The sequence below is a fragment of the Microcaecilia unicolor genome, chromosome 4 (genome assembly GCF_901765095.1).
Source record: "Microcaecilia unicolor chromosome 4, aMicUni1.1, whole genome shotgun sequence".
NCBI classification, from domain to species: Eukaryota; Metazoa; Chordata; class Amphibia; order Gymnophiona; family Siphonopidae; genus Microcaecilia; species Microcaecilia unicolor.
The window spans coordinates 39,037,892-39,064,756 of record NC_044034.1 but is presented as its reverse complement, the minus strand read 5'-3'; the positions used below and the strand labels follow the sequence as shown (position 1 = coordinate 39,064,756).

Here is a 26,865-nt window from a genome sequence, read left to right as displayed (position 1 = left end):
TTGCGTACCGGCACAAAAAAAGCACTGCCTACGGATAGCAGGAGGAGGAGCAAGAGAGTGCGGAGGAGGGTGGGGGAGGTCGGGGCGACGAAGACGGGGAGACACACCCATGCTCTGCCCACATGCACACCCCTTGTATTTGTGCATTAAAGCACATACGTGCAACCTTACAAAATAGCACTCAAGATGCTTATGCTCATAAAAGGATACCTAGTTAGAGAATTACCCCTCACATGCCCTTTGATCAGTGACTTAATTAGCTACCAAAACTGAAGAGGACAGCGGGAGAAAAACTCCTCTCCTATAACTGTGTACATCCAGCGAGGGCTTACAATTTATGGATATTTTGTGCGGTGTTGCTATGCATCTAGGACCTCTTGTCATTTTTAGGTTTAGATTATTCTGCTCTTTATTGAGAACATTGTTTGCCGAAGGACTAGACCAGGGCTTACCAAATGGTTCGTAGCAACCCCAGAGCTGTTGGATTTTTAGAATACCCACAGTGAATGTTCATTGTCAAATTTGCATATACTCTGATGTATGCTAATTGACATTGTGAATATCGTGAAAGGTTTGGTAGGTAGATTTTTGTTCGAGTGGATGAAGATTTTGAATAAAATCTGTTTAAATGCCTTGTATTTCTTCAGCAGAGAGGCTTTAAAAGGAATGAATCGTTGGAACAAATGCAATTTCTTTTGGGCACATGTCAACTGAAAAAACACTTCCAAATAAATTGATTATAGTTTTCAAATAAAAGATGGTTGCAAAGTTCCATATAAGTAGCCAAAAAAATTAATTCTCATTCGTATTAACCAAAGTAGCCCTCAGATATCATTCAAATTTTTGTCCAAAAGATTGTGCTGTTTCTGTAAAGGAAAATATCTCTAAATTTTTGTGCAACTATGCCATGTAATCCACTCTCACCTTGCATTTTTATGCATTATTCTGTATAAATATTTACCTAGCTAACCGCTGTGATTATGAAACCACATATAATTGCTGTGGTAGAATTGGAAAGGGTTATGTAAACTGTGACAGTAATAATTTCACCTTTTAAAATGAAAATGGGAAAGAATCTGCCTAATTCTCGCACAACTTTATCTTTTTCACATTTATTTTATTTAGACGTACAGTATATTTTGTTTTTCCGTGTCCATTGTTCTTTTCCTGACATGCCAGTTTTAAATGCACTCCTCCTCTAATTGGAATATATGCTTAACCCTTCTGTCTTTTTTTTTTAGAAAGGGGGGGGGGAGCAAACCACGGGCAAGAACAGAAGATAACAAATCTTGTAGGAAATGACTGCTTCCATATCATCAAGCTGATCAATCCATAGACTGGTGGGTTGTGTCCATCTACCAGCAGGTGGAGATAGAGAGCAAACTTTTGCCTCCCTATATGTGGTCATGTGCTGCCGGAAACTCCTCAGTATGTTCTCTATCTCAGCAGGTGGTGGTCACACACAGCAGCAGCTCTGGCTAGGCCTCCAAGCCTAATTTTTAGGTTTTGTTGAGTGCCTGGGGTTGAGGGCTCTTTTGAGCAAGTGCAAACCTGGTGGTGCCAGGTCCCTCCTTTTCTCCCCCCTCCCGCTGGCTCCGTTAAAAAAAAAAACAAAAAAAACCCCTTTTGAACGTCCTTAAAGGCGTTTATTTCGACGTTTATTTAAACGTTTATTGCAGCTACTCACTGGGACACCAGGTCGTTACAGCTCGGAGCGGACAGCAGGTAATTTTTACCTTTTTATAGCGGGCAGGGGGTTCCCCGATTTATCTCCACGTGGCATATGGCGTCGGAGGGCGAGGGCGTAAAGAGTCGCTCCCCGGATCGCTTGGGCACTTCTAGAGGGGATGCGGGGGTCTTAAAGCCTGATTCGCCCTTGTTGGGTGACAGTTTCGTGACCGATGAATGTCCCGGTCCTTCCTCCGGCGTGGCGGTTTTTCCCGCCATAAACGCCCATCCCCCGCTCCTCGCCTCCGCCATCTTGGCCGGCCACGCGGCTCGGACGGCTTCTTCTTGGGCCGCCCTTGAGGTTGGAGACATTAATGCCATAAACGCCTTTAATTTGAGCGACGGCACAAAAGCGGCTAAAGTTAAGCGCCGTTCTTCCCGCGCGGCTCCTTCGCGGAGTGTCGCGCCGGACGCCATTTTGGATGCGCAGCATGTCTCTCCCCCGCTCTTGCGAGCGCCGGTTGAGGGTGCGTCTAGGGCTGTTGCCCAGGCTGCGGAAGTACACAGTCTGGGGGGTTTCTCCCCCGAGTTTGTTTTGCTGCTGCATCAGGCCTTCCTTATGCAAAACGCTGCCCCTGCTCCCTCGTCTGGTAAAGAGGTTGAGGTTCCCAGAGGTAAACGCCCTCGGGTTGATTCACAGGCCTTGGAGGACTTTGTCTCCTCCGATGTAGATGAGGGCAGCATATCTGAGGTCTCCCAACGGTCCTTTGTGGATTCCTTGGAGGAGACGGATCCCCGCTCGGATGGAGCGGATGACCCCTCTGCAGCGCGGCTTTTTAGCTCAGAGGATTTGTCCAACCTGTTGGTACAGGCCATGGACACTTTGAAGATTTCCTCTCCGGAGGACGTCTTTCCCTCAGCCCCTGTTGGCTCTGCCATTATGCTGGGGACGAAGCGCCCGCCTAGAACCTTCCACGTGCATGATGCCATGCACACCTTAATTGCGGCTCAATGGGATGTCCCGAAAGCGAGCCTTAAAGTGGCTAGGGCTATGTCCCGCCTCTATCCTTTGACTGAAAGTGAACGTGAGGCCTATCTGTGGCCTACCGTGGATTCTTTAATCACTGCGGTGACTAAGAAAACGGCGTTGCCGGTGGAAGGTGGCACGGCCCTAAAGAACGCCCAAGACAGAAGATTGGAGGCGGCCTTAAGGTCGTCCTTTGAGGCAGCTGCTTTAAGTTTGCAGGCCTCAATTTGCGGCTCCTATGTGGCCAGGGCGTGCCTGACTATGGTGCAGCGGGCTTTCCCCTCGGATCTTTCCTTGAGGGCTGATTGGCCGGCCCTGGAATCGGGCTTAGCCTATTTGGCAGACTTGCTGTATGATGTCTTGAGGGCCTCAGCGAAAGGCATGGCTCAGACAATCTCTGCGCGGCGGTGGCTTTGGCTGAAACATTGGTCTGCTGACCACGCCTCTAAATCCCGCCTGGCTAGATTGCCTTTTAAAGGCAAGCTGCTCTTTGGGGTCGAGCTGGACAAAATCGTGACCGATCTCGGCACGTCTAAGGGCAAGAAGTTACCAGAGGTCAGGGCTCGGGCTAGTACTCGCCCTGGTACCTCCAGAGGACGGTTTCAGGAAACCCGTCGGTACCGCCCGGGCAGGTCGGGCTCCTCTGCCCCCTCTTCCTTCAAGAGGAACTTCTCCCCCAAGCAGCAATCCTTTCGCAGAGACCACCGTCCCGGAGGTGCTCCCTCCGGTCCTCCCCCAGGGTCTCGTACCCAATGACGGGGCCTGGGTCCTCGCCCCAGTGCAGATTGGAGGACGGCTGTCCTCGTTTATGGGCGAGTGGACCACAATAACTTCAGACGCTTGGGCGCTGGAAGTTATCGGAGACGGCTACAAGCTAGAGTTCTGCCGACCCTTAAAAGACGGGTTTGTACTCTCTCCCTGCAAGTCTCCGGTCAAAGCTGTGGTAGTGCAGCAGACCTTGAACAATCTGATCCGCCTGGGGGCGGTCGTTCCGGTGCCAGAAAATCAGCTTGGCAAGGGATGTTACTCCTTTTTCTTTGTGATACCAAAGAAAGGAGGTTCTGTACTAGAGAGCTGCACGGTTTCCGTCCCCGCGGGAATCCCGCGGAACCCGCGGGATTCCCGCGGGGACGGAGGCAGTTCCTACGGGGTTCCCGCGGGGATGGAAGCAGTTCTGCGGGGTTCCCGCGGGGACGGAGGCAGTTCCTGTGGGGTTCCCGCGGGGATAGAACCAGTTCTGTGGGCTTCCCGTGGAAGTGTAAGCTGCACCTGCACCAGCCTCTCATCTACCGAATACCAATTTATTTGAGTGCTGTCTCCTCCTCCTCCTCCTCCTCCTCTTCTTCCTTGCTTTAACAGCATAAATGTGGAAAGTCTCCCATTAAGGAGGTGGTAGAGTCACAAATGATGACGGAATTCAAAAAGGCGTGGGATGAACACAGAGGATCTCTAATTAGAAAATGGAAGTTATATAAAAGCTAACCTTAAATGGCTGCATGTGTGTGGATATGTCAAGTGACACTTAGATGGTGACTCTGGCTGTGATGAACTAGAGCTGATACCTGGCAGACTTGTATGGTCTGTGTCTCATAAATGGCAATCTGGTGTAGGATGGGCTGGAAAGGGCTTAGACAGCAACTTCAGTGGCTGGAACATGAGGACAGTGCTGGACAGACTTTTACGGTCTGTGTCCCACAAATGAGAACATGAATAGGCTGGAGTGGGCTTCGATGGCAACTCCAGCAGTTGGAACATAAGGATGGGGCCAGATAGACTTCTGTGGTCTTTGTTCCAGAAACACGAAAGAAAAACCATAATCAAGTATATAATATCACACTCGTTGATTTAATGATGAATTGATCATGAGTGTGACTATTGGGCAGAGTGGATGGACCGTTCAGGTCTATTTGCTGTCACTTACTATGTTACTATTAATCCTCTTTGCTCCCAGGCTGGTGCACAGACCTCAGCTCTGACACAGGCACGAGAATGAGATGTCACCTGACCTACTGCCGCGTGCATGTGGCGGCCTCTCAGCACACACTGCCAGTGAATCAGAGACAAATCTTACATGTGCGCACCAGAGTTCCAAGTTCCAACTTCCGTTCCTTCCTTGCCTACAGTGCTGTGGCTCAAATCCAGAAAGAGACTGAGGGAGCTGACTGGAACTTTCTTTTATGTACTATTAAATTCTTACGGGGATGGGTTAAATTCTTGCGGGGATGAGTGGGGACGGGTTGGGATGGTTTAAATTTTTGCGGGATGGGTGGGGATGGGTAAGATTCCAGTGGGGATGGGTGGGGACGGGTAAGATTCCAGCAGGGACGGGCGGGGATGGGTAAGATTTCTGTCCCCGTGCAACTCTCTATTCTGTACGGCCTATCCTCGACCTCAAAGGGGTCAATTGGGCCTTGAAAGTTCGGCACTTTCGCATGATGATCCTCCGCTTTGTTATAGCGGCAGTGAAAGCAGGAGAGTTCCTGGCATCCTTGGACTTCAAGGAAGCGTGCTTGCATATTCCCATCTGGCCTCCTCATCAACGCTTTCTGCGTTTTGCAGTACTGGGCCGACACTTCCAGTTCAGAGCCCTCCCGTTCGGGTTGGCTACTGCTCCGCGGACCTTCTCCAAAGTAATGGTGGTCATCGCGGCCTTCCTGAGGAAGGAAGGAGTTCAAGTCCATCCTTATCTGGACGACTGGTTGATCCAAGCCCCCTCTTATGCAGAGTGCGGCAAAGCTGTGAACCGGGTGGTTGCTCTTCTGAGCTCCCTGGGGTGGATCATCAACTGGGAGTAAAGCCAGCTGCGCCCGACTCAGTCCCTGGAGTATCTGGGAGTTCGATTCGACACCCAAGTGGGCAGAGTGTTCCTGCCAGACAATCAGATTGTCAAGCTTCAGGCTCAGGTGGACTACTTCCTAGTAGCCTCTCCTATTCGGGCTTGGGACTACGTGCAGCTGTTGGGCTCTATGACGGCCACGATGGAAGTAGTGCCCTGGGCAGGGCTCATATGAGACCACTACAATAATCTCTGCTGCTGCGCTGGACTCCGATGTCGGAGGATTATGCTGTGCGCCTTCCCTTGGACCCAGCAGTGCGCAAGGCGCTGAGCTGGTGGACGCAGACAGACAAGTTGTCTGCAGGAATGCCTCCGGTGACCCCGGAGTGGATTGTCGTCACGACAGACGCCTCTTTGATGGGCTGGGGAGCCCACTGCTTGGGAAGGACAGCGCAGGGGCTCTGGTCTCCTGCAGAGGCAAGTGGTCTATCAACCTCCTGGAACTCAGAGCCATTCGGTTGGTGGTGTTGGAGTTCATCCCGGTACTGGTGTTGAAGCCTGTACGGGTCCTGTCGGACAATGCCACGGATGTGGCCTATGTCAACCGCCAGGGAGGTACCAAGAGCGCCCCTCTAGCCAAGGAGGCTATGAATCTATGCCAGTGGGCGGAAGCGAACTTGGAGCAGCTTTCAGCGGCCCACATTGCCGGAGTCATGAATGTCAAGGCGGACTTTCTCAGTCGCCATACCTTGGAGCCCGGAGAGTGGCAGCTATCTGCTCAGGCGTTCTTGGACATCACGAAGCGCTGGGGCCAGCCGAGCCTAGATCTGATGACGTCATCGGCCAATGGTCAAGTGCCACGCTTTTTCAGCAGAGGACGGGACCCTCGATCCCTGGGAGTAGATGCTCTTCTCCAACAGTGGCCGACACAAGAGCTTCTCTATGTGTTCCCGCCCTGGCCCATGTTGGGCAGGGTGCTAGACCGGGTGGCAAGGCATCCCGGCAGGGTAATCCTGGTGGGTCCGGATTGGTCCAGACGTCCCTGGTATGCGGACTTGCTCAGGCTCTCAGTCGGCGATCCTCTGCGGCTGTCAGTGGAGCAGGGCCTGTTTCATCAGGGTCCCGTGGTGATGGAGGATCCCTCCCCCTTTGGTCTTACGGCCTGGCTATTGAGCGGCAGCGTCTGAGAAAGAAGGGCTTCTCAGACAAGGTCATCGCCACTATGCTGAGAGCGGGGAAGCGCTCTACTTCTACTGCTTACGCCAGGGTTTGGCGTATCTTTGCAGCGTGGTGTGAAGCAGGCTCACTTTCTCCCTTCACTGCTCCAATTTCTTCAGTGTTGGCGTTCCTGCAAGAAGGTCTGGACAAAGGCCTGTCGATCAGTTCCCTGAAAGTTCAGGTAGCGGCTCTGGCTTGCTTCAGGGGCCGCCTGAAGGGTGCTTCCCTGGCTTCGCAGCCAGATGTGGTGCGCTTTCTCAAGGGAGTTAATCACCTGCGCCCTCCTCTGCACTCAGTGGTGCCTGTGTGGAATCTCAACCTGGTGCTAAGAGCATTGCAGAAGCCGCCTTTTGAACCCTTGTCGAGGGCATCTCTGAAAGACCTGACGTTGAAAGCAGTCTTTTTGGTGGCTATCACTTCAGCCAGAAGAGTTTCCGAGCTCCAGGCACTCTCATGTCGAGAGCTTTTTCTGCAGTTCACTGAGGCAGGAGTGACTATTCGCACAGTGCCTTCCTTCCTGCCCAAGATTGTTTTTCGCTTCCATGTGATTCAGCAGCTCTGTCTCCCTTTCGTAGGGAGGTCTACCCAGAGGAATACTCTGCTCTCAATTTCTGGATGTGAGACGAGTCATCATCAGATACTTGGAAGTGACCAAGGATTTCCGGAAATCGGATCATCTGTTTGTCCTGTTTACAGGTCCTCGTAAGAGCCTGCAGGCTTCTAAGCCTACAGTGGCAAGATGGGCAAGGAAGCCATTGCAGCGGCTTAGGGTCCGTCTCCTTGGAAGAGATTTGCAAGGCGGCAACTTGGGCTTCGGCCCATACCTTTGCCAGGCATTACAGCTTGACTGTGGCTGCTCGGGCGGAGGCCCGGTTTGGAGCTTCAGTGTTGCGGTCAGGGATTTCTATGTCCCGCCCTGGGTGAGTACTGCTTCGGTACATCCCACCAGTCTGTGGATTGATCAGCTTGATGATATGGAAGGTAAAATTATGTATCATACCTGATAATTTTCTTTCCATTAATCATAGCTGATCAATCCATAGCCCCTCCCAGATATCTGTACTGTTTATATTCTGGTTGAATTTTAGGTTCAAGTTTAGCCTTCAGTTACTTCAGGAGGACTTCGTGTTCAAGTTCTTCTTTCACTTGGATTCTTCAAGAGTTGAGACGAGTTTGTGTTAGTGAGCTGCTGCATTCCTCTCCCCTCCGTTTTACGGGGCTGGATTGAGATTTAAATTCTGCCGGCACTCCCTCCCGCTTCGTGTGGCTGTAGGGAAGCTTTGTACCCCTCCCGCTTCGGCGGTGTTAGGGTCAGTCAGCTCCTCCCGCGGTTGCAGTTGCAGGATAAGCCAGATCCCCCCGCATCGGCGGGTGTGGTGTCCCTCCCCCCGCTCCGCGGGGATGAGCTGGACGGATTCCCCTCCCCACTTGTGTGGGGATGAGCTGGGTTAATTCCCCTCCCCTGTTTCGGCGGTGGTGAGCTGGGCAGAGTGTCCCTTCGTGGGTGTAATTCTCTAAGTGCTGAGTCCTGCGGATGGAGCTTTGATATCGACATACTGAGGAGTTTCCGGCAGCACATGACCACATATAGGGAGGCAAAAGTTTGCTCTCTATCTCCACCTGCTGGTAGATGGACACAACCCACCAGTCTATGGATTGATCAGCTATGATTAATGGAAAGAAAATTATCAGGTATGATACATAATTTTACCTTTATGTGTTCTACAGATTATCAAGCAGGCCATATTTGTACCACATGGACTTTGTGAATGCTATCAATTCAGTTCAGAAATCCTGGACAGCTAAGAGATATAAAGAATATGAGCTGCTCACTCTTGAGGAACTGCACCGGAGAGCTGGTGGTCGTGGCTCTAGGATTCCGAGGTATTTAAATATATTGGGCATGTTCTCTTAACGGATGTTCTCCTCTTCTCATTTGAAAGGGTTTTTGAAACTTGCATCAAAACAAGGATCAGTTAAAAAAAAAAAAAGGGGGGGTTACTAAACCCCCTATTTAACAAGTTCAATCATAGCATTGTCTACACCAGCCTTTAGGGATTGCTCTCTGATTTGTGGAAATAGTCAAATGTGCTACCTCATTTGAGAAATGGCATCAGACCAGCTTACACTTACAACATAGTACTGAGACCACTCTGCCAGATAAAATTTGTTCAAAAAATTAAAAAAAAAAACCCTTGATGCTGGCATGGACATGCTGATAATCTCCTGTGATCTATCTGCAGCATTTGACCTAATAAATCCCAACTTGCTGCACAATTTCAGATCTTGTTGTCCAAGTAATGGCCTTTGGCTGTTTTTTTTTTTTTTTTTTTTGTGTGTGTTACATTTGTACCCCGCACTTTCCCACTCATGGCAGGCTCTATGCGGCGGGCAATGGAGGGTTAAGTGACTTGACTCTGGCCAAGTCACTTAACCCTCCATTGCCCGCCGCATAGAGCCTGCCATGACTGGGAAAGTGCGGGGTACAAATGTAACAAAAAAAAATGGCCTTTGGCTGGTATTGTTCCTTTTTAGAGAACAGTACCTTTTCTGGCAAAACAGCGCTCAGTTGATTTTTTATTTATTTTTTTTTTTTTAAATCTTTGTAGCCCTGGTATCCGCTGTGTTTCAAACCTTAGGTTCTACTTTCTTTTTTTTTTTCTTTTAATATATATACAGATGTTCAGCTGCTTTGCAGTTTTGATCTACATAATCCTCTTGACAGTTTCTAGTTATACTTCTAAATTTGGTGCTATCGCAGATTGGTTAGGTGATTACAAGCTACAATTTTCTCTAGTCCAGCATCATACCTGGCTTACCATTGCTGATATTCAGGAGACGTTATCCAGGTAGAAGCCGACCTTACTTGGATAACTACCACTTACTGGGTCTAACCTGGATTTTCAGCAGCACTTATGCAGCTAGTGCTGTTGAAAATAATGGGCAGACCTGTCTCAGTACTATCTGTGCAGTCTAGAGGCAGAGTCTGGAGTTGTTCAGGCACTACCAGTGTTCCACGGCTGTATCTGGATGTCTATCCAGTTAACAAAAGGCTGTCTTAACTAGGTCATTATTCAGGCACTACCATTGAATATTGGCAGTACCAGAAGTTCTGGCAGCTGCTAAACACCCAGTGTTCAAAAACGGTAGATGGGTATGGTTCGGCATTGAATATCTGCATCTAAATCAGCCCATGGCAGCAAGCACTTAAAAGAAAAAACTGACAGCGCAGGCTTTGTTGACCAGCAAGTTTTTCTATGCATACAAGGTAATAGACTGTACTGTTCACACATTGTTCTATGCCTTAGTACTAAATCAAATGGAATGTTGTAATGCTTTACTACAAGTCGCACATGCTATCGGTATCAGATGATTACAGCCAGTAAGAACATCACTTTAAAACTGATTTCAGGCGGTAAAAAAAAAAAAAAGTGATCGTGTTACTTTGCTTTTAAGAGGAACATTGGCTGCCACTTGCATTCCTGATCACACATCTTTCTGTTCTGGCTTACTCTTGTTCTTGCTGGTTATATTTCATCTCGGAAGACCACAACGTACAAAACTTTGATAGTCTTCAGTAGGTATTTTTTTTCTGTCCCTGGAGTGCTCACAATTTAAAAATTAAAAAGAGCTGATGTGGGATTTGAACCTTGGGTCCTTTGATTTTCAGCTCACTGCATTAATCATTAGGCTCCTCATTTCTGCCAGGAAGTATATTAAATTAATTTTTAAAAGATTTTACTGCCATGAATGTTCTTGGTTCTGAAGGTGTCATAGAGCCCGGTATCCACTGGAAGATCAAACTGACCACGTTGTAGCTGTGAAAACAGATTTTAATTCTAGGAGGATTAACTAAGCATTGCATTACAGAAAAAAAAACCCAACCTCTCTACAGCACGGTGGTTAAACCTCTCCTGAAGGCACACCTAGCCAGCCACGTTTTTTGGGATTATCACAGTGAATGTTCATGAACTATATGCAGACATCTCCTGTATATTGTGATAATTCTCAGAGCCTGACAGGCTAGGTGGTTCTAGAGCAGTGCCTCAGCATTCAACAAAAATTCATTGCCAAGCTGGAAAAAAAAAGTATGCTTAGCACACACAAATTAAAAATTATGCACAGTTTATTTGAAAATTTTCTTGTGCAGAATTTCCCATTATAAAAACTGACATCTCTTTCCCCCCCCCCCCCCCCCCCCATCATCACCGTTTCCCATGCACCTTCGTGCAGACCTCCACCCCACACTCCTTCCACCTTTTCCAGCCCACTCTGGGTTTTTTTTCCAGGCCCCCCCCCCACCCCCATTTACTCACCGCTCTAGTGCAGCAAGAGGAGGAGCTGCAAAGCCGCACATAAGGCTGCAGCTTGTTCAACTACCATCCTAGATCCAACTTTTCTTTGAGCCGTTCCGGCCTCCTTACAGCTTGGAGACGAAGGAAGCAGCCCAGCCACTGGCTGTGTAGCTCCTCCTCTACTGTTCTGGAGTGCTGAGTGTGCAGAAGGGAGTCAGAAACGCATAGAACAGATACTCCCAACAGCAGAGTTAGAGGTGAGGAATTCCGTGCTAATTCTACATTGTGCAGTAGCGTGGGATTCCCCAGGAGTAAAACTAGACTTTAACCATTGTCGTCCTGCCTGTTACTCTTTCGGTTAAGTATTTCTCCATTTATACCGCAGAGCCAGTTGGTTTTAGTTACACAGTTGTTTTACTCGTGCAAGAGAATCTGTGTAAGTCACTAGAGAATTCCACTTATATTTTAGTTACTTTAGTCTGGATAATTCAGCAGTGAAATGATGGTGATTAAGGTGAAGACTGTATGCTGTCAAAATACCCTGTGGTGGGTTCCCCTCTTCCCCCCCCCCCCCCCCCCCCCCCAGTTTGAAGTTCCACCCTGTACACCATTTTCTTTAGTATCTCTGCATTATAGATTATAATCTTACATTTATAGTAATATTTACAAACACACACATTCCTCTTTTTTTTTTTTTTAGTCATAATTGATCTCTAAAATACTTGTTGCTCGGTCCTGACTGTGTGTATTGTTTAGCTCTGTGTAGCACAATTGCATGTATTTTTAGAACTTTAATGAAATAGCTGAATACTAATTTTGATAAAAATGAATTGGTATAAATGCCATTTAAATATTACTGATCAACAGAATTCTTTCATTTTTAAACTTATTTACAAAATTTTCTATTTTGTAGTAACTTTTAGTTTGTATCTGAAAGTGAAAATACTTACCATGTTAAGCCTAATTGCGTTTACATATTGAACAACGTTTCTTTATAGACGACCAAAGCCTTCACCTTTGAGCTCCGAAAAGGTCGATCTTTCAGGAATACCAGAGAGTTGGGACTGGAGAAATGTTAATGGTGTCAACTATGTCAGCCCTGTCAGAAATCAAGGTACAGCTCTTTCCAGGGCTTTTTTGAGGGGGTACTTGGGGGTGCTGAGTACCGGCACCTTTTCCATTGCTAAAATTGACCCTTGGAACCCAAGTTTTTATGAAAGATCTCTGGCACTACGCACCAATTCTGCCTTGTCATAGATTCTGTGACCGGTTGCAAGGGGCCTGGCTATCGTGGGGTAGGTTCCTCAGTGATCACCCCACCTCTGAAGGGTGGCCTGGAATTTGAGTACCGGCACCTTTTTGCGCTAGAAAAAAATGCACTGGGTCTTTCCAAACACTACCCAACAATTGTTAATTTGTAAATTCTTTATGAAGAAACAGAAGGGCCATAGTACCGTGTTTCCCCGAAAATAAGACACTGTCTTATATTAATTTTTGCCCCCAAAAATGCGCTAGGTCTTATTTTCAGGGGCTGTCTTATTTTTCGGGGAAATATCGGGGTTGGCCCGCCCGCCCTCTGTCGCTCCCGGAACTAACCTTAAACGCCTCCTTTCACCTTTGCAGCAGCAGGGCAGGCCGCTCCTTCCTTCCATGTCCCGCCCTCGCCTGACGTAATGTCCGCGAGGGCGGGGCACAGAACGAAGGAGAGGTCTGCCCTGCTGCTGCTTGCTGCGAAGGTGAAAGGAGGCGTTTAAGGTTAGTTTCGGGAGCGACGGAGGGTGGGTGGAGGGGGGGCCTGGCGACCTTAGGTGGGGGGGGGCGGCCTTGTCCGGCTCTCGGCGTCCCTGCTTTCAAAGAAAAATTTGCTAGGTCTTACTTTCGGGGGAGGCCTTATATCTACCAATTCAGGAAACCTCTACTAGGTCTTATTTTCGGGGGATGTCTTACTTTCGGGGAAACAGGGTATGTGGAGGAGTGGCCTAGTGGTTAGGGTGGTGGACTTTGGTCCTGAGGAACTGAGTTTGATTCCCACTTCAGGCACAGGCAGCTCCTTGTGACTCTGGGCAAGTCACTTAACCCTCCATTGCCCCATGTAAGCCGCATTGAGCCTGCCATGAGTGGGAAAGCGTGGGGTACAAGTGTAACAAAAAAAAAAAATTCCTATTTATTAATTTGGTCTTCCTTATTGAAGGTAACGTAGAAGATCCTGTTGTCAAAATGAAAGGGGAAAACTGACTTTGTACTGCCAGAGTAACCAGATCACAGAACCCAATGTGGTGCTCTGTAGTCACTTTAAACTTAAGAACTTTTTAGGCTTATAAGTACCAAACAATACTTCTGAGATTTGTCCAGAGTATTTGAAAATAGTAAGATAAGTGAGAAGTTGGTACTGCTGCTGGAAGAGCAAATACTTTTAGGCAGTGGGTAAATAAGTTCTGCGGAAGGCAGGTAACATCTCTCTTTACCTATCATTAGAAACTGTCAAATCAGGACTGCTCATAATTCCCACTTGTTATGCAACTTGCATAATTATCTACTATAATAAAACTCACCCTCAATGTTCTGAGGACACTGACGTCAGTGAAGCCAAGCCCTGACTTCCTTCAAAAAGGTTCGAAGGTTCATGGTGGTGAAGCCACCAAAATCGCTCCGGGCCCCTCCCTCGAGGGCGGAGCAATGGCAGAACAACGAAGGGGTTGGCAGGGAAGGAGGCAGGGAGGCGGGGGGGGGTGGGAAATCGCTCTGGGCCCCGCCCTCGCGTCAAACATCATGACGGGGGGCGGAGCAATGGCAGAGCAACGAAGGGGTTGGCCAGGGAGGGAGGGGGGGTGTTGGCGACGAAAACCTTGCTAGCGCCCGTTTCATTTGCTCTGAAACGGGCCTCTTTACTAGTGTTCTATATTTTGCATCTGCTTTAGTAAATGTGTGATAAGGAATAAATCCTGTAAGTTTAAAGTGTGGGCTTCAGCAGCTTCTTTTACACATTTGATTTCATCCTTCAAAAAGCTTTTCAATACTTAATTTCTGGGTCTTTGGAATCCTTCCCCCCCCCCCCCCCCCCCCCCCCCCCCCCCCCCCCCGTGTTAAATATCAAAGGAGCTGGGTGTACATGTGTAAGCTACTGAAAGCTTGGTGTTTTAAGTATCTTTTCGTAGATACATTCTCAGGGTTGTATATTTTAGATATCTAATCTAGACTTTTATAAACCACTTATTCTGTGAAGGTCTTGAGCAGTGTATAGCCAAAAAAAGCCAATTATGATAACATAAACTAAAAATAAATAAACTGAATATACATGGTTACAAAAATGTACAAATTTTTTTTTTTAGCAACTTACAGAATGCGTTATAAGAGGTTTCCTGCCTAATCGTTAAGGAAAGGCTATTCCAAAGATGTGCAGTTTGAAGACGGAAAGAGCTATGCAAGTGCCTTAGAGACTCCTTAATGGATAGGAAACTGAGGGGTCCTTTTACTAAGCCGCGGTAAAAAGTAACGTGGTAGCATGAACATGTCTTTTAGGCGTGTGCTGGGCCATTTTTTACCACGTCTAGGAAAAAGGGTCTTTTTTAGGGGGCTGGAAAATGGACGTGTGCTAAAATTGAAACTAGCGCACGTCAATTTTTGGCCTGAGACCTTACTTCCATCCATTGACCTAGCGGTAAGGTCTCGCACGCTACCTGCGTGGTAAGCATGCAGCACGTGCCAACTGCTGTTTACTGCCAGTAAGCAGCCAGCAGTAAAAAATTAAAAAATTCTTTTCTACCATGGGATTTGGTGCATGCTAAATTTGGAATTACCACCCGGCTCAGTGCTAGCCAAACGGTAGTGCCGGTTTGGTGTGTGCTGTATGCGCATAGGCCCTCCCACGCCTTTGTAAATGGGTCCCTTATTTTGTACTGTGGGATTCGGTGCATGCCAAGTTCAGAATTATCACAGTAGTGCTGATTTGGCGCCCACTGTACATGCATAGGCCCTCCCGCGCCTTTGTAAAAAGGCCTCTAACTTCCAGTCTTGAACAAAAAGAATGAGTTGAGATTGGCTGTACCACATGAACTTTTTATCTTATCTCAACATCACTTTGTATTTGTTTACACTGGAGTCTGCAAACGCATCTCCGGTACTGTGTAAGCCACATTGAGCCCGCAAATAGGTGGGAGAATGTGGGATACAAATGTAACAAATAAATACGGGCTTTGTGTCTTCAAGAGAAAAAAATGATGATTGGGGAAAAATACCAAAACAGTTCTTCTCCCACCAAATATTTTATAGAATCTGAGGTGGGGGGGGGGGGGGGCACACATTTCCTCTGTGCTCCCCCCCCACCACCACCCCGTACCTTGGCTGGTGAGGATGTCAGATCCAGTACCTGGAGCCCCCCCACCTCCCAGTGCTGTCTAAGCAGCAAGGAAGCCGGTAATATGCTTCAGCCACCAAGAAGGCACTCCTCACACTTGAATTGATCATGCACAGGATTGCCATTATTAGCAGTTGAAGCATGCCGATGACTTTCTGCTCAGGTAGCACTGGGTAGGTGTGTGGCAGGGGGGTTTCAAGTGGTGGATCCCTTCAACTGGCAGGGCTTGGGCATCCCCACCAGCTGTTCAACTGTGGAGCAGTTTTGGAAGGGGCCTGAGCCCTCATGGCTATGCCACTGAGTCTTTCCAGTAGTATGGGTTGGTGCTTGCCCGCGTAGATGTCCATCCTCTTACAGGTTGCAATCATGTTGTCATACGATTTGGCATAAAAATACTGAAGAAATTTTTCAAAGTGCTTAATCTATGGGTGCAATTTACTCAGACTTTGCACCTGTTTCAAAAGGGAAAATATGTTCTTACTAAAACATTTTGTGGGGGGAGGGGAGAATTTACATGTGTAATAAAATCAAATCCTATATAATAATTCTCACCCCCCCAACGTTCTATGCGTCTTGCTGCCTGTGTCCGTGGCTTTCTTCGGAGTTGGTCTGCTAGGCTACATAGATCCGGCTGATGTCACGTAGAACGCCAGAGCCGGAGGAGGAGGGGCGAAAGGGGCAGGGCGGAGGCGGAGCTTGAAAGAGAAACAGAAGCATTGAGGGGCGCAGTAGCCGAGAGCGTCGCGACCAACAATGGCAGGGAAAGAAAAGTCGGAGTCCTCGGGCGTGAGCGGAGGGGGCAGAGCCACGGAGAGCGTGCGGCATGCGGGTGCGCTCGCACATTACTGCGTGGGGAAGGGGGGGACCTCAGGAGTCTGAGTAGCGCTGCAGAGGAGGAAAGCAGGCGACGGCTGCCCCTCCGGGCCCCATGGGGAAGGGGTGTGTGGGCAGCCGCCGCAACTCCTTGGGGAGGAGGAACCTTGAAACTCGGAGGGAGGGAGGGGGGGGACCCTGAAAGTCGGAGGAAGGGAAGGGAGGGAGTGGGGGGGGAGGTGGGCCCCTGACGCGCGCACGCGCACACACACTCTCTCTCTCTCTCTCTCTCTCTCACTCACTCACTCTCTTACACACACGCACACACGTTTCATTTGTGTCAGAAACGGGCCTTTTTTTACTAGTTATATCCATAAATGAGAACCTTGCCTTGCACCAGCCCCAGCAAGCGTGTAAAAGCTTCAGTGGAAACATTCATGTAGGGATTATACATATACTTTTTATTCACAGAAAAGGAGGATGGTGTTTTTATAAAAACTTTTTTCCGGTAAAGCACTGCTTTACTAGCTGACATCTTTTTAAAATTACCCTCCCTATGCACAAAAAATGTAACTGCAGAAACCGCATCACCTGCGGAAGAAATGTCTGATCTTCAATTGTTCTTTAGCTCTCATTCCTTTCCATTGAATGGGGGCCTAAATAGGCTCAACCTTTGTCACCATTAAACAATTTTTTCAACCTATTTTGTAACAAAAGAGAGATTTCACAGTAGCTGATTACTTCTTAAACCCTTAAAGCAGCGGTGGTGGCAAAAGTATATAATTCTGTTTTGTAATCATGGCAACCTCTTTCATTCTGTCATTTTCCCTCAGGTGATTAGTGATCAAAGCTTTTGATAACACTTCATGATTAGTCACTCTTGCCATTATAAGTCTAAATAAAATGGGATTCTGCTGTGCTGATCCTTAGCAGAATTTTATGTAGGCATCCAACTGATCATGTAACATGTATTTTTATAAAGCTTTTAACCAATTAAATTGGCAGACCCCATTGTCCTACACAGTACTGAAATAGCTTTTAGACCTTTTAATAAGAGGAAGGTATGAACCTTTCCCTCACAATAACTGTCATATTGTATAAATCTGTGAATGTCCTTGGACTAGAAGCGTTCTGCTCCCATCTCTAGCTCATTTGTTAATAAGGCACAGCATCAAGTCAAACTGAGCAAATGTACCCAGAATTATGACTCTCAAGTGCACAAAAATCTTTACTTAATTTATTCAAAAATTGTAGGAAGTAATTAAATTATTTTGCACAGGGAACTATTGCCAGCTGAGCTGGCTGACTAAGAATGTGTGTGGGGGGGGTCACTATTTTATTAAAAATCTCAATTTCCATACAGCAAAAACTCAAACATAACAAATCTAATAATACAAACCTAGGTAGCATATTCATAAGCAAATATATGAGTCAATAGCTACTCTGAGTTTTACTCAGCTACTGGATGTTTAAAGCAGCAGAGGGAACACTGTTCCTGTACAAACACCACTCACTGTCAGGAAAAAAGGGACAGTTGGGGGCATTTTTTAAACATAGCAGGGAAGGACCCCATCACTGTCTCCCAAGCTGCCTGTCCCAATACTTCTGCTATTGATGGTACTATACATTCCAGGGAATGATGTACACCAAAATAATACAACATATTAAACAGTATTTGCAGTATTCTGGAAATATATGCAGGTAATTTAACACTTGGGATTCCTGTTGGCATCATGTGAGCAGTGATGCTCAGCAGCATTAGAACAGAAATCCTGACGTTACTGGCAACCATAAAATGATTTACCTATCAATGTTTTTGGTAGGTTGCCAAATGGCTACCAGGCTTCAGCTCTGTTAGCCTTTAATTTACAGCTGAGTTACTAAACATCAAGTACAGCTAATATAGATAACATTTGTTTGTATTTAGCTCTACCTAATACAGCAGCAGACTGAGAACCAGGTAAGCCAGGGTTCAAATTCCACTGCTGCTCCTTGACATCTTGAGCAAGTCACTTATCCCTCCACTACCTCAAGTACAAAACTTAAGGGCCCTTTTACTAAGCCACGTCACGTGCCAGAAAATAATTTTGGGTGGTAAAGGCATTGTAAGCACCTAGACTATTACTGCCTGGTTAACGTGTGAGACCTTACTGCTAAGTCGGTGGGTGGCGGTAAGGTCTCGGACCCAAAATAGACGCGCGCCAATTTTCATTTTGCCGCACATCCATTTTCGGCCAAAATTTTAAAAAGGCATTTTTTTATAGGTGCACTGAAAAATGGATCTGCGCGCGTCTAAAACACGCGCCTACACTAGGTCAGGCCATTTTTCAGCGCACATTAGTGAAAGAACTACTTAGCTTTTAAGCCCTCCGGAGATAGGAAAATATCTACTGGTCTGAATGTAACTTGCCTTGAGCCACTACTGAGAAAGGTGTGATCTAAATGCAAAAACATCTGACATACTGTAAAGTAATACAAAACATACAAATGTTACTCAGGACCTACAGAGCAATACTACCATACACTAATAACAGTAACTTCTATGAGCCACAAAACAAGGGCCTACCTAGGAAAAGGCAGCACCATTAATATTGTGGTGGGCACTAGAACATTAGTGCACCTGTTTTCATTACAGAAGCAAGATAAAATTTACTCATACTTTGTAGAATTGCACTGGTTGCCTATTGAAGCGAGGATTAGGTTCAAATTATTTTGTTTTCTATACAAAATTTTAAATGGTGAATGTCCAGACTATATAATCATTTGGGTTTTACTCCTAGAATTAGGGACAGAACATGTCATAATTCACTTTTTGTCTTACCATCTATGAAGGGAGTAAAGAGATTTAAAATATTTGATAGACTTCTAGCAGCTCAAGCATCAAGGCTTTGGGATGTCTTCTACACTTGTTTCAATGTTCAATCATCTTTCTCTCAATTTAAGAAAAATGCAAAAACCCATCTTTTTTTTTTTTTTTTTGTTACATTTCTACCCCACACTTTCCCACTCATGGCAGGCTCAATGCGCCTTACATGGAGCAATGGAGGGTTAAGTGACTTGCCCAGAGTCACAAGGAGCTGCCTGTGCCTGAAGTGGGAATCAAACTCAGTTCCTCAGTTCCCCAGGACCAAAGTCCACCACCCTAATCACTAGGCCACTCCTCCACTGTTTTTGCTTTTAGTTTACCTCCTCAAGCTATTGTATTGGGTTTTTTTTAGTTATTGTAAACTAAACTCGTGGTAATGTATTGGAACCTAAACAGGCCGGATTAGTACAGTTTCATCCTGCAGAAATAGGCAATGCTAACAGAAAACCATGTTGCTTTCACACAGGCAAAATGAGGTTGCACTCTTATAGAATATCTAACCACAAACTAAAATTAGCAGTATGGTAGACATAAATTAAATGGAATCCCCAATAAGTCAGACTCTCTGCATACAGGGACTACAAGAGAAACATGATGCATACCCACCTGTACTGTGCAAAATATACAGATCAAATGTAAAGTTCTAAAATGACAAATTCCAATCACAAAACAAAAATATGGAACACAAGATAGAATTTTATTAGACTAACTTAATATATTTTTCAAATAGCTTTCAGAGTTCATATCTGGACCAACAATTTTCAGCCCTCGGGTCAGGACAATCAGCTGCTGTTATGGTATCCTGACCTGAGAAAGGAAGCCTTAGTTTCTCATCAAACTTTATTAAAATTAGTCCAATAAAAATATCACCTCATTCCTAGTTTCTGTTTATATTAACATTTATTTACATGACTATCAAACTACTTTATCCTAAGCTAACAATTATTTTCTACCTTATGTGGCCATTTACTTTTTCTATTGTTAGTCCCAGTCTTTGGTTTCTGCTTTCCTTCATCTTTTAACTCTCTTGCTAAAATTTCCTATCCATTTGTCATTTTACTTGCTTCTCCTTTTCCTCTTCCTCTTTTTATTGTCTCCCTACAGCTTTCAATCTGTCTTAGCTTGGCTCTCTTGTTCCCCGTCCTCTTATTCCACAGTCCTCACTTACCCTATCCTCTTTCACTCCCTCCCTTTATAAATAAATAGGTTTGTTTGTTTGTTTTTTTTTTGGGGGGGGGGGGGGTGTTGAAAACTTTGGGCCTCTTATCAAGCCACGCTAGCAGGTCCCACACAGCAATGCCTGTGGAGCCCATTCAAAGCTAATGTGCTTTGTCGGCATAACCGAACCAGGAGCCGCTAACATGGCTTGGTAAGAGGCCCATTATGTAAATGCCCTGTAAGAAATGTGCCCCCACCACCACAGCTGCGTATAAGCATTTAATATAGAATCCTCCTACAGTTTTACTCTCATCCCATTCACTAGGGGCTGGAACTGACTTTTTCGATATTTAACCTGTCCTCTCAATAGCACCCAGAAGGGATTACATAATTTACATATTTGATAAAACAAATGGAACAACATACACGAACCTCAGGCCATAAGCAAAATTAAATATGAATAAAACACTTGCCTAAAACCAAACGGAACTATCCTATTCCTTACTGGGAAAAATATATACAAAACAATTTCACAAGAGCTCCCTTCTTCAAAACAAAACTACCACAATCTTACTGGCTTCTAAAATATCCATATAAATTGCATCTCCCAACTAAGGAAAAAAAATTCCTGCCGTTCATAGGGTCCTCTTTACAAAGGCGCTGTAGCGTTTTTAGCACACGCTAATGCTAGACACCCATATATTCCTATGGGTGTGTCTAGCATTAGCGCACACTAATTTTTAGCACATGCTAAAAATGAGAGCGCGTGCCTACAGCGCGACTTAGTAAACAGGGCCCTTTTACTAAACCACGTAAGCATCTACACATGCCAAAATGGAGTTATCAACCAGTTACCGCGTTGCTTGTGCGGTAATTTCATTTTTGGCGCATGTTTGATACGAGCGGCTGAAAAATAATTATTTTCAGATGCGCGTATCGACATTTGCCAAGTGGCATTTGATGCGTGTAGGTCATTACTGCCCGGTTACCACGTGAGACTTTACCGCTAGGTCAATGGCTGGCGGTAAGGTCGCAGACCCAAAATGGACACGCGGCAATTTTGATTTTGCTTCGTATCCATTTTCGGCAAAAATTAAAAAGGGCCTTTTTTACGGGCACGCTGAAAAATGGATCGGTGTATGGTCAAAACCCCGTGCCTACACTACCGCAAGCCATTTTTCAGCGCACCTTAGTAAAAGGACCCCTTAGTGACTTCCAAAGGGAACTCCCAGTGGTCACAGTTAGGCCTATGAACAACATTCAGTAACAATGTAAATCATCTGCTTAGTGTAAAATAGTTTAAAGGTTCGCACGAGTGATATACTTGCCCAAAGATTTAAATATAAAATCATAAGTGTTCAAGGTTTCTGTAGATGAACACAGAGCACACGGGGACAGAACCTGCGGGAATGGAGACAGGGTCTACAGGGATGGGGTGGGGACAGGGACAAACTTTGTCCCCGTGTCATTCTCTAGTCCAGAGGAAAGCAACCAAAGTGATGCAGGATCTGCACCACAAGATGCAGGAGAAGACTTCAGGACCTAACATGTAGGGGGGTAAGAACAGATGGCAGATGTTTAAATACTTGAAATTTATTAAACCCCCCCCCCCCCCCCCCCCAAATGAATATTTTCTAAAGGAAAGGAAGCTGTAGAACTGGAGGGACAAGATATAAAACTGCAAGAATCTAGATTCTAGAGCACTTTCATGACTTATACGGTCTGTGCCAGAGCCGGTGGTGGGAGGCAGGACTGGAGGTTGGGAGGCAGGGATAGTGCTGGGCAGACTTATATGGTCTGTGCCAGAGCCGGTGGCGGGAGGCGGGGCTGGTGGTTGGGAGGCGGGGATAGTGCTGGGCAGACTTATACGGTCTGTGCCCTGAAGAGCACAGGTACAAATCAAAGTAGGGTATACACAAAAAAGCAGCAAATATGAGTTATCTTGTTGGGCAGACTGGATGGACCGTGCAGGTCTTTTTCTGCCGTCATCTACTCTGTTACTATGTTACATTAGTAAACCGGAAATAAAAAATGTAATCTCCCTCCTTGCCCCCTAAAGGATTTTTCATGTTCTTTATTCATGTTTCTCAATGATTGTGTTGCCAAGCAACATCCCATTTAGTTTCTAATTGACCTAGAGTTGAATTTGTGAGGCACATCAGAAATATAACAGAGCTGTGGTCATGGGCTTTAGCAAGAATCCAGTTGTATGGATTTGTCATGCATTAACTTAGAGATAAAAACGAACAACGTATAAAATAAAAACATGACCTTCACGAACTGGAGAACAAAATTCTTTATCTCTGAATGAAGCTATGCACTAACTTTTACTTTCTCAACTAGCAACTATCGTCTTTAGAAATAGAATATTTCTTCTACATTTGTCAGCAGCTTGTGTAATGGCATTATTGTTCAGGGTATGAGCAATTGTATTTCAAGATAATTGTGTATTCAGCGTGAGATTGCTCTGTGTATCAAAGATTTTGCCCACACTTAAGCACACAAGGTATATATATATATATAGTAGCAGAGATGGTTAAAGTTCTGTTTACACAAAAAATCTATATAGCACAGTCCCAAGAGGTTGTTTACTAAAATGTGCCGATATTATATAACCATCTAAAACCTGAAGCCATATTTTTCTGTCTGTCTTGATCCATCTTAATTTTGAGAGGGGACTTGTCATAGATAAAGGTGCTATGGATGCAGTTGTAGACCTCACCCTAGGAAAAATAAAGACCCCACCCATAAGTACATAAGTAATGCCATACTGGGAAAAGACCAAGGGTCCATCGAGCCCAGCATCCTGTCCACGACAGCGGCCAATCCAGGCCAAGGGCACCTGGCAAGCTTCCCAAACGTACAAACATTCTATACATGTTATTCCTGTGTTTGGTCCTCACTGTGGTTCATAAGGATACAACCTAGAAAAAGAAACCATCTGAAGCTCCTTCAGTTGCTTCATGGATTCAGAAGCATAAAATTCACTTCTAAATATGCAAAACGTATTCTGAGAAAATGAGGCTGTCTCTCTGGGTAGGTCAATTACAGCTTGGATCAGCTGTTGATGCCAATAGAAATCTTGTGCTTTTAAACTAAAAACACTAGTTATTGTGAAGTTCACCTTCATTTTATAACCCATCTCATTTCATAGAATGCGTGTGCTGCTTCAAAGTTGCAATTCTGTCAGCTATGTTCATATGGCAGACAGCTCCATATTTTTATGGAAAAAGGTGTGATTTCACAAATTGTTATGGCCCAAATGCACGTGGGGGTCCTTTTTACCAAGCTGCGGGGGAAAAAGGGCCCTGCGCTAGCAGCAGAGGCCGTTTTTCCCGCATGCCAGAGCCCTTTTTACCGCAGTGGGTAAAGCATTACCCAGCACACATGACCATGAGGTGAGAGAACTCTTACCGCATGGCCACACGGCAGGGAGCCCTTACCATCACCCATTGATGTGGCGATAAGGGCTCCTGAGCTAACCCGGCAGCTATTCCTGGGGGGTTTCTTTTTCTCCCGGAAATGGCGCATATTCGGGGTGAGGCTACCGCTGTCAGCTGCAGTGGGCCGGCCAGATGTAGTCCCAGAAGAGCGAGCAGTAAGCCCGTGTTGGGCTTACGACCGCTCTCTAATCCTTGGATTCTTATTAACAAACCTGAAAGCTCAGCACTCAAATATGTTTCATATTTGTCTTTGGGAAAGGGTTTATAACCCATTCTTATGAAGGGTGTGTTAGTTGCAATAATTACTTGCAGTTGGAGTGAATAAAACTTAGCTCAAACACCATAAGGCCAGTCAGAAGAAAAGCCAGCATCTACATTTGATCAGCTGCAGTGCTTAAGTAATTCAAACAATTAAACTTTTAAATGGGAGCATATCTTCTATTTATGTTGTTGGGGTATACAACAAATGCAAATTTTAATAACATGATTTGGTAGAACGTGTGTATCAGCCTGGACTGCCCGTCTGCCAGGAATGTGTTCTTCTGAGTCTTAAATTCTCTTGTGTAGATTCCGAGAACACTTCTGTCTGGCAGTTTATTACATGTGGCGTGAACTGTTTTTTGGTGGGAGAAGAGAGGATGAGAAGTACAGATATGTCATGTTTGCCCTCCCATAATGTAGTAGCAGCATCATGGGCGTACTATGGGCTATGATTGGGTAAAATTGAGTGCTAGCTAGGCGGTGGTTTTGGGGTAGGAGGAGGATTTAGAACCGAACCATTTTCTTCCCATATAACTTAAGAATATTTTTCTTAGAGTTTACTTTGTACATGTAAACATTTTTTGGAAGTTGGGGGGGGGGGGGGGGGCAGAGAACAGAGGAAGCGGGCTAGGTATGTGTCTGAAGTAGCAAAACTGACAAAGGCTGGTGGCACCTTTTATGGACACCAGTTTTTTGACAAAAATGATTCTTCTGTAAAAGTTTGGTTGTAAACTGAGCATAACTCCTTTTTTTTTTTCCCCCCCCCCCCCCCCCCCATATGTTTCTGGAACACTTGAGCTCTTCACTCTGCCAGGGGAAGTGGTGGTTTTTTTAAACGCATATGCTATAGATACACGGGTAACATAAGTTGGTTTCTTTTGTTTCTCCTTGCTTCTTTCCCTTCCCTATATCCAGCATCGTGTGGAAGCTGCTACTCCTTTTCCACAATGGGTATGTTGGAGGCTAGAGTTCGTATCCGGACCAACAATACTCAGCAACCAATTTTCAGCCCTCAGCAAGTTGTGTCCTGTAGCGAGTACTCTCAAGGTATGTTGGTTACTGCAAACTAGAGAAGGCAAGACCTGACTTACTCCCGATATTAAAGTTTGGGTTAATAGTAGGGACTGAATGTAATAAAACAATTTTAAAGACATGGTTCTGTTTTAACTAGGCTTTTGAGATATAATAGTACACAGACACATCGGTGTATCCTTTTAAATTCAGAGTTTACAGAAGTATTAGTGGTGGTAAATTCTGAACCATACAATGAAGCGTATTATAATTCAGACTGGTTCTAAAGATCTAGCCCAACGTCGGAGCATTTCATCATTTAAAGCAGGCTTTAAAATGCTTATTTTATTATAGAAGGTTTGAGTTTCATTGTATGCTTTTTGTTAAAAAAAAAAATCAGAAAATAAGTACTATGTAGTTCAAATCTTACAGCAAATGCTGTCGTTTTGTCCTGGATGGCTCTAATGAAATTCCCTCAGGCAGTTGTGCATATTTGGTATGTCGTGGTATCTTGAAAGTCTGTGTTAAATTACATGGAAATATTTATGCTGCAGATCTGAAATAAGTGAAGGAAAAAAAATCTAAGGTGACTAAAATTCTAATAAACTAAAAAAAACTTTCTTGATCAGCTTGCAGAAGCCAGCATTCCTACATCAAGCAACCACCCTGCTTTGGGCCCTTCTCAATGAATAAAGTTCTAATTTAATCTGAGACAACCTACAAGTGCATGTGTCCAATAATAGAAATACAATTTATTGAATTTTGATGAATGCAAAGGCATTATTTTCAGTACATACATCACATTTTTGGTTTTGTGGATTATTTTAGTTGTTTGAAGTTATGAAAATAAGATTATAAAATTAACTTATAGGGCACTTTTACTAAGCCGCGTTCGATGTTAATTCGCACCTAACACAACTTAAAATGGTGTCCCACTGGACGCTCTGGGCGTTTAAAGGGTAAAGGGTCATAGATTTGATATACCACCTTTTGTGGGAACAACGAAGTTTACATATATTATAGGCAGGTACTTTCTCTGTCCTTAGTGGGCTCATAATCTAGGGGCACTATGTACTAAGCCGTTCTGTAGGCATGCACACTTCTTAGCGTGCGCTAAAATTCAGCATGCTGTAATGATGGACACACCCATTATATTCCTATGGGTGTCTCTAGCATGAGCATGAACTAATAGTGCGTGCTAAAAAGTGTGCACTCCTACAGCATGGCTCACTAAACAGGGCCCCAAGTCTTTTGCACCTGGGGCAATTGTGGAAGGGGTGTGTCCGTGGGGCTGAGAAGGTTTTTTTGTTTTGTTTTTAATTGCTGTGTTCTAATGACCACAAGAATTCTAAATGGAGAGAAATGATCACATCCAACAACTAAACTCTCCAAATATCCAATAATCAAAACCTTAACAAAAAGAAGGGTGATTGGGTAGACAAAACACCACCTGGTATGAGAATGAAGTCCTCGGTTGTCAGCGTGAAAGCACTACCCTCGTTCAAAGCCAATTATGCAGTAGAGGTTCGGAAAACAGACCCATCTGCTTAGGCATTTAAATCGCTGAACTTCACAAACTTATCCTTGGACTTTAATTCACATAATCGCCCTCTCTGTGAACATAAGTGTGTAAAATGTGGCCCGATGCCAATCATTACATGAATAAGGATCAGTCTCAAATAGCACTACAATCAGCATACATCTTAAATGAAATGGCAGCTCAAAGTCCCAAAGAGAAGACCTCGAAAGTACCAGCCGGGGCTTCTGAGGTCTTTTCCTCTACATGTTTAATTTAAATTATGTAAAAGTAAAAAAGTGAATCATTGGTGGTTAGTGATAATTACTTCTCACAGTTTTGTTGGTGGTGTTTCCCCCCAATTTTGTTTAAATACAAAAGGCCATTTTTTTTTTTTTTTTTTTTTACAGCTGTGGTAAAAATGGCAGTAGCACACGGGAAAAACCAGCATAAGGGCAT

At 45.2% G+C, this 26,865-nt stretch overlaps 1 protein-coding gene across 1 annotated transcript in view; it reads left to right on the top strand.

The window, feature by feature from the left end:
- The window catches only part of CTSC (cathepsin C), a 78,736-nt gene that overhangs the window by 34,865 nt on the left and 17,006 nt on the right, over positions 1-26,865 (top strand). Inside the window, exons 4-6 of the mRNA XM_030200159.1 lie at positions 8,418-8,573; positions 11,983-12,098; positions 24,795-24,926. Coding sequence (XP_030056019.1) covers positions 8,418-8,573; positions 11,983-12,098; positions 24,795-24,926 — 404 coding nt within the window. The remainder of the gene's footprint in view (positions 1-8,417; positions 8,574-11,982; positions 12,099-24,794; positions 24,927-26,865) is intronic.